At 43.0% G+C, this 10,928-nt stretch overlaps 2 protein-coding genes across 2 annotated transcripts; both read left to right on the top strand.

The window, feature by feature from the left end:
* Positions 1-628: 628 nt before the first annotated feature.
* On the top strand, positions 629-2,278 carry LOC9662268 (indole-3-acetic acid-amido synthetase GH3.10). Its single transcript, XM_002988916.2, has 4 exons — positions 629-879; positions 944-1,045; positions 1,093-1,913; positions 1,968-2,278. Exons 1-4 carry the CDS (start codon positions 629-631, stop codon positions 2,255-2,257), a joined length of 1,464 nt encoding a protein of 487 aa, XP_002988962.1. The 3' UTR covers positions 2,258-2,278.
* A 6,502-nt stretch (positions 2,279-8,780) lies between these two features.
* On the top strand, positions 8,781-10,734 carry LOC9662267 (jasmonic acid-amido synthetase JAR1). The gene is made up of 4 exons (XM_024662685.1): positions 8,781-9,031; positions 9,087-9,188; positions 9,236-10,056; positions 10,111-10,734. Exons 1-4 carry the CDS (start codon positions 8,781-8,783, stop codon positions 10,122-10,124), a joined length of 1,188 nt encoding a protein of 395 aa, XP_024518453.1. The 3' UTR covers positions 10,125-10,734.
* Positions 10,735-10,928: the final 194 nt, after the last annotated feature.

Below are 10,928 nucleotides of genomic sequence, written 5' to 3'. Positions count from 1 at the left end.
GTGAAGATTAGAAAATGACCTCCAGAAGAGAATTGGCCTGATTGCACCCCCATTCCCTCTCCCATAGCCCCGTCCAGAGCAAGAGATCCATATTTTATTCAAATCCTTCAGCCACTTCTCCAAGGAAACCCTAGCAGTGCAAGCTTACCAATGTGAATCCTAGGAATTCTACTGCCTTTCTAGATGAAAAAAAACCTTGGAGGATCTCGAAAAAACATTCTATGCTTTAGTCTAGAAGAGCTCTACTATAGGAGGCTGTCCCAGCCCCTTATAGAACACGAAGTAGAAAATTTATCTAAAAAAAAGTTATTTTCTTGCTTTGATCGCCTTGTCTATGTTACTGTAATTGCTGTCAAAAGGTATGATGCTCGAGGTTTAAGAGAGTACAATTTGTGGAGAAAAGCAAGAAAGGAGATATTTTTTGAAATTTGGCACTCAATTGTAATATGACATATGGCAATCCTCAAGTATCTGCATGTCAGTCCATGGGTTTATATGTGGCATGTCCCATACAAAAATTTTAATCAATTGTGTGTTGTAAATAAAGGATAACAAAGTCAAACACGTGCCTCATCTGCTAGCTTTTTTTAAACAAACTAGGCATTGGCACTGAAGCCACGTTATTCTCATGGAGGACTTTGAGGCTGTGTGCAAGAATGCGGTGCAAGCCCAGGAGGAGGCACTCGTCCAAATTTTGCAGAGAAATGGCAGCTGCCACTATCTACAAAGGTTCGGGCAGCCCCTGTGTTTGAAATCCTTCAAGGCTCAGCTTCCAATCATCTCCTACGACAACATTTCTCCAGAACTCCAACAGATAGCTGATCATGGAACTTCTCACCTCCTCTTGGGCTGCGATCCGATTCTATACTTTTCATTTAGGTACGATCTTTTATATTCTCTTCCTATCTTTAGTTAATGTTTCGAATGCTCGCCATGAATCCAGCTCAGGGACGTCGTCTGGCAAGCATAAGATCTTACCGCAGACAAACTGTGGATACTCTTTGCTAGCCAGAGCATACGCATCCTCGAATGCTTATAGAGACGAGTAAGAATCTATGTTAGTGCATATAAGCTTGACCGGATCTTTGCCAGAATCTTCCCGCTGGAGAGCACCAAGCCCATTGGACTGCACTTTGTGTATTCCGGAGAACAGTATAAGGCCAAGTCTGGCCTGTTACTAGGAGCCGGATCAACAAACTACTACAAGAGCGAAGCGTACAACCAAGAGGCGGAAACTCTCGCCACTCCGTACGAGGCGCTGCTTGCCGGATCGGATTGGCAGCAAACGACTTACTGCCACTTACTCTGCGGCCTCGTCCAGCGCCACAAGATTGAGTTCATCCACGCAGCCTTTGCCTACACGCTCAGTGAGGCGTTCAGGCTTCTCGAGAGCGACTGGAAGATTCTATGCGAGGACATATCCGCTCGGCGTGTGAGCGAGAGCAAGGTCAAAGATGAAAAGCTCAGGGTGCCGGTCTTGAAGCTCATGGAGCGCGAGCTCAGAGGTAAGGATTCGTCGCAAGTTGCAAGGGAGATCTCGGAGATCTTCATCGCAGGCACAGAATCGAGATGGTCTGGTTTGCTTCCGCTGCTTTGGCCGAGAGCCAAATACGTGCACACGGTTGTAACTGGTGCCATGGAACCTTACATTCCTGTGCTCAAGAAGTACGCTGGAGATAAGTTGGCGATTGTGGGATTCAACTACTCTGCGTCGGAGGGTTACCTTGGAATCAATATGCGGCCTGCCACTCCCCCGGAGGAAGTTGTTTTCACGCTCATCCCCTACACTATGTTCTTCAAGTTCATTCCAGTCGATCCGGAAGAAGTTCCTGATCATCAGAAAGGAGAGACTCTTGGTTTTAAGGACCTTCAAGTGGGAAAGCAGTATGAACTTGTGGTGACTACGTTTGAAGGTCAGCCTTTCTTTGTTCATGCAAAGATCTTTTCTTTTCTTTTATCTCTTCCAGGATTGTATTGCTACAGAATTGGAGATGTTGTCAAAGTGACCGGATTCCACCACGAGTCGCCCATCGTCGCTTTCTCCTATCGCAAGAACGCCGTGCTGAGCATCAATGTGGAGAAGGTTGACGAACAAGAACTCCAAAAGGTTGTCATGGGCAGTGCCAGTCCCCTGGAGATTGCAAACTTCACCAGCTGCGCTGATTTCACTACCAAGGAACGTCCACACTACGTGATCTACTGGGAGCTCAAGAACGATGGGGATAACTCTAGGCATGAGGAGCTGAGGGATTCATGAAATGCCTTGGATAGAGGCTTCAATGCCACTTACCTGATTATCTTGGATAGAGATTTGAGGTTTACGGGGAAGTTTTGGGGCACACTATTCCAAATGTTTGGTACCAAGTTGAGGTTTAGTACGGCTTATCATCCTCAAATTGATGGGCAGATTGAACGCGTGAATACTCAAGTTGAGGATTATTTGTGGTACTATGTCGCGGCAAACCAATGCGATTAGGTTGAGCATTTGGATACAGTAGAAATTTGTTATAACAACACATTTCACAGTGCTATTGACTGTTCTCCATGGGAGATGTTGCAAGGGAATGCTCGTGGGGTGCCTCAATAGATTGTTATACCAAAATTAATGCCCGAAGTGTTGGTCCCAACCGTTGAGACTTATGCGGAGCAGCTATGCCAAAGTTGGTCTAGAGCTACTGAGGTGATGGGCAAAGCTCAGGATAGGTATTGATGTAATAAGGATCAGCATCATTGGGATGTATCCTATCAAGTGGGGGACTAAGTGTGGTTATCTTCCCGGAATCTGAACATTAAGGGATCTTTATCTCGAAAGCTATTACTGAGATATGTTGGACCCTATTGGGTGTTGAAATGAATCAATGATGTATCCTATTGGTTAAATCTTTCTGTGGAGATGTCCAATATTCATAATGTATTTCATGCCAATCTATTAGCTCCTTACATTATGGATGTTGTGCAACACGGGGAGATTCATCTGCCACCAGACATTGTGGACGGTGAACTAGAATACAAAGTTGAAACTATCTTGGATTCCCAGTTTTGGAGATGGGCTCGTGCGAAGGAATATCTCATTAACTGGAAAGGTTACCTGACTTGTGAATCAACTTGGGAACCTCTTAGGAATCTTACACATGCTCGTGAGCTTGTCACCGAGTATGAGAATTGTAATAAAGACTAGCTTAAATCTTGTAAATCTTGTAATAAATCTTGCAAATTATTAAAGTAATATATTTCTATAAATCAAAAGTTTCATTTCTCTCATTCATTTGTATTTGGGTCAATTTTAGCAGCCTGACTTCACACTTCAGTGCATGGGTCCAATCCATAGCCATGGGGATAATTATTATAAACTGATCACAAATCCCTATCTCTTTCTCGATGACCCATTTTTGAAAAAGGGCATAGTCGTGTAAACAACTTAATCTGCCAGTTTATAATAGTTGTCTAAATCTTCCCGATGGGGTTGATTTCTTGCTAAGGGGAAGTTGGGCCTTTGGCCTTCTCCCTATGTCCCTGTGGGCAGGGATGTATCATTCCTTTGTGAGCTGAGTGGTACTCGGAGCAGCAAGGGTGGCTAACTCCGTTAGTCATTTTCTTATTGGTGACAGCCGGAGGGTGTTTGAGTCTTAACGTCTTTGGATGTAGAGGAGAGGTCATTCCATAATTCATTTAAGTCAGTGTGTTTCCCATATAATGTGCTTTCCATTAACTTTCAGAGTTGTTTCCTTGACGGTGTGTTAGACTCGGGTATGCATCAACAAGGACGTCGATCTTCCGCAAGGGGGGAGAGTGTTGCGAATATGACTTCGGGTATCGAAAGATACTTGTCAGTCAGTCCTTATAGACACTCTTTCCTTACTGCCATAATGGTAGGAGGTTGGTACAGTTAAATCCCTTTGGTAGCCCCTCTTGTGCTAGTGGAGTTAACTAGGCATTTTGAGTGTACTTAGACCTGACGAGCATAAGGATGGAATTCCTACGTGCTATTACCTAAACATACTTAGCCCGGTAAGGAGTTCCCGTCTCGTTATGTCTTGCACTGGCTAGTGACAAGAACCCTCGCGTACTGAGATTAGTCCCTTAATATTGCTGGATGATAGCTTACCGTATCTGCCAAACACCCTCGCTATCATGCCTTTTGTGTTAGTCTCATTTCGGTTTCAAATGCTATTTATGGAAAGTGTCTAAATTCACTCATTTGGCATATTTATGGAATGTAAAGATTGATATGGTGTTTGTCCCGTGTCCAAATTTGCAATTTAGGGATATTACATATTTAGTAAATTTTGAGCTTGTCCCAGAGACTAACTCCTGGTACTAAGGGAGGCTTGGGGTGAAATCCCAAAGTGTGTGTTCCTCAAAGAGGGGGCTATAGGGGGTTCCAAATGTATAGTAGGGATAGTAGTTGGAATGCATATCTGACCACTTAAGACATTAATTTGGCTCCCGCTAGGCTGTGTTGCTCTTTGTTCTGCGTCCAGCTTAGGTCTAAGCCCAAGCTCTATGCTGCTCTAGTTGGTGGGGTACCCTCCTTGCGTTAAGCCACCAGTATACTAAAATTATGCCAAACTCCATCTGACACCATTTTGCATGCAGGATAAGGGGAGCTAGTGCTCGTGGGATTATACTAGACCCTCGTTTCGTAATGCAACGGGCTTGGAATTTGACTCCAAATACAAGTGCATTACATTTGACACACTTACCCATCATGCCATGCATCTCGTTTTGCATCTCTTGCTAATTTTAATTAAAGGTTCGCAACTCATGAACAATATCTTGAATGGTCCAAACCTCCGCACCTCCATCAGCACCATCATTGGCACCACCATCAACAAAGGATTCCAATTGGCCATCACAACCAATTTTTCTAATACCAATTTTATGATCTGGTGCAAAAAAATAAAGATTTAATCTCCCTAAATTATATTATGCCTCCTCTTGAAGTTCTTTACCACCCAACCATTCTTAAACTACCTCAAAAGCTCCATTGTGCACTGTGAGCCTTAGGGTAAGTTAAATTCTTTACCCTAACATGCTTTAATATATACTCTTGAGCTTCCCGACCGAAGTTGACCACGTGGTCAAAACTTGCGCCTAACATGAACATAACACCATATGGAAATTATACAAATTTGTTTCTTATAAACATTGCATTGATATGATGCATGGGCATGGACAACCTCTATATCATACCTTGCATTTTAGGTATGGCTTACAAGGTTTAAGTTTTTTGAGAGACATAATTTCTTGTTTAAGAGGTTGGAAAGATCACTTTAAACTAAACTTTATCTTTAAAAAATTCTTGCTTTGCTTTCTCCACAAATTGTACTCTCTTAAACCTTGATCACCATACCTTTTGACAGCAATTACAGTAACATAGGCACAATTTTGTTATCAAGAAAGAAGAATTGTGGTAGCTCTATCCATATATCATTTTTTGAAACATTTTAGCACTCAATGTAATATGACATATGGCAATCCTCAAGTATCTGCATGTTGTAGGCAATCCTGTGGATTGTCTATGGATTTATACACATGTCCCATGAAAAATTTATAATACACATACTCAATTGTGCGTTGTGCCTCCCGTTAAACACCATCCTGATTCACTCTCTCTCCGCTTACCTGGTGATGATGTGGCACCAGCCCTCGTTTTTGTTTTATCTCTAGCGCACTCCCTCTCCCGTCCGTCGCCGCTGCACACTCCCGCCCACGGCTATCGCCCGCCCGCAGCTCCCACCCGCCCGCTCGCCCTCACGGCTCCCGCCCGCACTCCCACCAGCCCCCACACGTCCGCCCGCGCCCAGCGTGCGCCCTAAAATTACTTCCATGTGGCCACAGCCCCAACACTTAGCCAAATTTCAATCAGCACGCCCTGGTCCACCCATTCACGCCCGATGGTTGCCCCATAATTGACCTAAAAACATTTCTGTTTCTTTTATGATCGGGCATGGCAGCAGCACATCAATTTCCAGAGGTAAGCAATCAATTCAATTTCATATTGATTCAAGAAAATCATTTAGGATCCCCCATGGCTTGATGAGGTGCAAGAATTCCATGAAAAGGATTATTTTTGTGCAGATGATTTAGATTGGAATTTGTCTAAATCAAATGAAACTATAGCTCCTATTGTGTATATATTACAGAAGGATGTGAACAAGTTTCTAGATGGTGAAAGGAGAAGGGGTGATGGAGTGGATTTTTGGCAATTTTCTAATAAAAATCGTGATCCTGGAGATTTGAAATGACCCAAAAACACAAGCTTTTTATCATTAATCAGGTATATCTTTTTAACAAAATATAATTACTAACTTCATGATACAGGTATTTGTGTGAATATGGAAAACAAGATGCTCGTGAAACATCCTCTATTATAGTTGCTGAATCTACACCAAAGTCAGGATTTGGAAGTAGACTAGGTCAAAGTTCTAATAAGCGGGGTTGCTTTTGCAATTTTTTGGTCAAACAGTTTTACAAATGGCCTGATTATGTGCAGATTACATATTATCATAGAGAACATTGTGATAAGAATGGCATTCCTTGTCATGGTCAACTTGATCCGACTGGGGGAAAGTCATTATTTCCTCAGAAGCTTTCAGCAGATATTCGACATTGGGTGATTCATATGATTCAGCAGGATTTCACATCAAATCAGATTTATAATGAGCATATACAGATTGTGGAAAGGAACAAGTTAGCTGGTGAACCTCTTCATCGAGATGATTTTCTAACTATGTAAGATATCAACAATCTGCATAGGAAGTATTCACTTTCAACTTATCGATTACATGAGAATGACGCATAGAGTGTACGTATTTGGAAGAACACAAATCCCGAGAAAGTTCAATTCATGCAGCTTTTCATGATGATAATATTATGCAAGCTGAGATTAAACAACTTATTGAACATTTTGAGGTGGATTTTCAAAATGAAGTAGCCTTTATCAAGTATTTTCAAGACGAATGGAAGGACAAAGTTGGTAAGTGAATCAATAATTTAATTTTTATAATTTATTTTAATTTATATTTGATAGATATGTGGGTTGTTGCTGCTCGAAATTTCCCTCATGCTAACAAGGAGACAAATAGTTCAATTGAGGCATTCCATGCAAATATGAAAGCTATATTCTCATCCGAAAAAAAACATGGTCGCAATCGAAGGATGGATTGGGCAATTCATCAACTTACTACTAAGGTTCATACGAGGTACTGGTTTACTACTTATTGCAAAGATCATGGTTTTATCCGAAACCATGCATATGAAAAGCTAATCGATGGTGCAATTGTTAAAGCAAGAAATATTAACGACTCTCAAGTAAAATTCGATAAGGACAATACTCACAAATCCTATGTACAATCCTCTTTAGATCCAACTATATGGTATCTTGTTGTCGGAGGTGAAGGACACAGTGATTGGGCTTTTTCGACTTGGTGTAATTGTCCATGGGCAACCAAAGGAAACTTTTGCAAGCATCAAACAAAAGTTATTATGTTAAAACAAGGAGAAAAAACCGATTGGACTACAACTAGTTATAAGGTTCAACCATCACAATCGCATGCAATCTTAGAACCTGGGCCAGATGATTTATTTTATCGTCATCAAGATTTTGAAGCACTTGACTTGGAAGCTATGACAGAGGTAATTCACTTATTAATTAAAATTTTGAAATACTTATAAAAATTTAAGCAGGAAAACATCCATCAAGATGTTTATCATGAGCAAGAAATTCAGTTGGAGACTACATTAGAGGTAAACTAACATATTTTATATACTAATATATATGAATATTGAGCAGGAAGATATCCATCAAAATATACAGCATCAACAAGAAATTCAGCTAAGGACTACTATAGAAGTAATTTACACTAAATAAATTTTAAATATTGATATGAACTTTAAGCAGGAAGATATCACTCCATCAAAAGTTACAAAAACGACATTACAACAAAAGATGATGGATATCTTACAAGATCTTTCTGATAAAGAAGCTTTTTTATCTATGGTTGACAATAATTTAAAAATGATACAGCAGAAGGTTGCAACTTTTAAAGCCAGGCCAGACAATCTTATTCATCCTACAGCAGAATTTCAACAGCGTGTTGATAGTTATGGTACATCCTTGGAGCAAGCAAAACCTTTGGTGGAAAGAATTACAGGTAAAAGAAAAGCTTCTAGTAGTCCAAAAGCAACTCCTTTCACTAGGCAGAGGAAGACAAGAAAGAAAAGCTCTTTAAACGAAAAACTCAATCTTAGCAAAGAATAAATTAAAAAAACAAACTCTTTATATACTTACATTGCAATATATTTAAATTAGCGAGAAGATTTCATAAGTTTACCACTCCTAATGGTCATCCATGACACTCATTGGCCACGTAAAGCACGTAGAAAGGCGTCCACGCGCGCGCTGATTGAAATTTGGGTAAGTGTTGGGGCTGTGGCCACGTGGAAGTAATTTTAGGGCGCACGCTGGGCGGGCGGGAGCCGTGAGGGCGATAGCCGCGGGCGGGAGTGTGCAGCAGCGACGGACGGGAGAGGGAGTGCACTGGAGATAAAACAAAAAGGAGGGCTGATGCCACGTCATCGTCAGGTAAGCGGAGAGAGAGTGAATCAGGATGGTGTTTAACGGGAGGCGTGTAAATAGCCTTAAAGTCAAAACATGTGCCCACATGAAAGAGAACAGCCTTAAAGTCAAAACATGTGCCCCTGTGCAAGCTTTTTGATGACCCAAACTAACGCATTGGCACTATAAAGAACAGGGAGGATGAAGCCACGATATTCTCATGGAGGACTTTGAGGCTGTGTGCAAGAATGCGGTGCAAGCCCAAGAGGAGGCACTCGTCCAAATCTTGCAGAGAAATGGTAGCTGCCAATATCTACAAAGGTCCGGGCAGCCCCTGTGTTTGAAATCCTTCAAGGCTCAGCTTCCAATCATCTCCTACGACAACATTTCTCCAGAACTCCAACAGATAGCTGATCATGGAACTTCTCACCTCCTCTTGGGCTGCGATCCGATTCTATACTTCACATTTAGGTACGATCTTTTATATTCTCTTCCTAATGTTTCGAATGTGTCGCCATGAATCCAGCTCAGGGACGTCGTCTGGCAAGCATAAGATCTTACCGCAGACAAACTGTGGATACTCTTTGCTAGCCAGAGCATACGCATCCTCGAATGCTTATAGAGACGAGTAAGAATCTATGTTAGTGCATATAAGCTTGACCGGATCTTTGCCAGAATCTTCCCGCTGGAGAGCACCAAGCCCATTGGACTGCACTTTGTGTATTCCGGAGAACAGTATAAGGCCAAGTCTGGCCTGTTAATAGGAGCCGGATCAACAAACTACTACAAGAGCGAAGCGTACAACCAAGAGGCGGAAACTCTCGCCACTCCGTACGAGGCGCTGCTTGCCGGATCGGATTGGCAGCAAACGACTTACTGCCACTTACTCTGCGGCCTCGTCCAGCGCCACAAGATTGAGTTCATCCACGCAACCTTTGCCTACACGCTCAGTGAGGTGTTCAGGCTTCTCGAGAGCAACTGGAAGATTCTATGCGAGGACATATCCGCTCGGCGTGTGAGCGAGAGCAAGGTCACGGATGAAAAGCTCAGGGTGCCGGTCTTGAAGCTCATGGAGCGCGAGCTCAGAGGTAAGGATTCGTCGCAAGTTGCAAGGGAGATCTCGGAGATCTTCATCGCAGGCACAGAATCGAGATGGTCTGGTTTGCTTCCGCTGCTTTGGCCGAGAGCCAAATACGTGCACACGGTTGTAACTGGTGCCATGGAACCTTACATTCCTGTGCTCAAGAAGTACGCTGGAGATAAGTTGGCGATTGTGGGATTCGACTACTCTGCGTCGGAGGGTTACCTTGGAATCAATATGCGGCCTGCCACTCCCCCGGAGGAAGTTGTTTTCACGCTCATCCCCTACACTATGTTCTTCGAGTTCATTCCGGTCGATCCGGAAGAAGTTCCTGATCATCAGAAAGGAGAGACTCTTGGTTTTAAGGACCTTCAAGTGGGAAAGCAGTATGAACTTGTGGTGACTACGTTTGAAGGTCAGCCTTTCTTTGTTCATGCAAAGATCTTTTCTTTCCTTTTATCTCTTCCAGGATTGTATCGCTAAAGGATTGGAGATGTTGTCAAAGTGACCGGATTCCACCACGAGTCGCCCATCGTCGCTTTCTCCTATCGCAAGAACGCCGTGCTGAGCATCAATGCGGAGAAGGTTGACGAACAAGAACTCCAAAAGGTTGTCATGGGCAGCGCCTGTCCCCTGGAGATCGCAAACTTCACCAGCTGCGCTGATTTCACTACCAAGGAACGTCCACACTACGTGATCTACTGGGAGCTCAAGAACGATGGGGATAACTCCAGGCATGAGGAGCTGAGGGATTCGTGCAATGCCCTGGATAGAGGCTTCAATGCCGCTTACCTGACTGGAGGGGTGGACAAGACTCTGGGAGCGCTGGAACTGGTGACTGTGAAGCAAGGGACGTTTGAGAAACTCATGGAGAAAGCGATCGAGAGCGGAGCTTTAGCCAGTCAGTACAAGACCCCACGATGCATTAAGTCTCCTGCGCTGCTTGAGTTGCTCGACCGAGGTGCCATCGGCCGGTACACCAGCTCCGAGGACATATCAAGCCTTCTAGCTGAGGATTGGAAGCCAAGTGTCATCCATGGTTTGTAAAGCTCATAAACTCAATTACCATAACAATAACAGATTTTATTTCTTATTATACAAATAATTTTTCCTTGAAATTTCTAAATGATTGTTTAAGGCCTCAGCTGGTCGAAACCTGCCCTTTTGTGCTTGGAATATGCGCAAAAAATTTGGGAAAGCATATTCTATCAATTCCTGGCGGCAAAGCGAGAGATCGATCCCGGCAACATTAAAAGACGCGTCTGTCCGTCGGATCCCGCAGGACCA

Source organism: Selaginella moellendorffii, unplaced genomic scaffold, assembly GCF_000143415.4.
Source record: "Selaginella moellendorffii unplaced genomic scaffold, v1.0 SELMOscaffold_92, whole genome shotgun sequence".
In the NCBI taxonomy this organism is placed as follows: Eukaryota; Viridiplantae; Streptophyta; class Lycopodiopsida; order Selaginellales; family Selaginellaceae; genus Selaginella; species Selaginella moellendorffii.
This window is presented reverse-complemented; position numbering and strand designations above follow the sequence as displayed.

Coding starts and splice junctions, on each gene's coding strand:
- LOC9662268 (XM_002988916.2), top strand. CDS start 629: ATGGAGGACTTTGAGGCTGTGTGCAAGAATGCGGTGCAAGCCCAGGAG. Junction 880..943: donor ATTCTATACTTTTCATTTAG/GTACGATCTTTT, acceptor CCATGAATCCAG/CTCAGGGACGTCGTCTGGCA. Junction 1,046..1,092: donor TCGAATGCTTATAGAGACGA/GTAAGAATCTAT, acceptor GATCTTTGCCAG/AATCTTCCCGCTGGAGAGCA.
- LOC9662267 (XM_024662685.1), top strand. CDS start 8,781: ATGGAGGACTTTGAGGCTGTGTGCAAGAATGCGGTGCAAGCCCAAGAG. Junction 9,032..9,086: donor ATTCTATACTTCACATTTAG/GTACGATCTTTT, acceptor CCATGAATCCAG/CTCAGGGACGTCGTCTGGCA. Junction 9,189..9,235: donor TCGAATGCTTATAGAGACGA/GTAAGAATCTAT, acceptor GATCTTTGCCAG/AATCTTCCCGCTGGAGAGCA.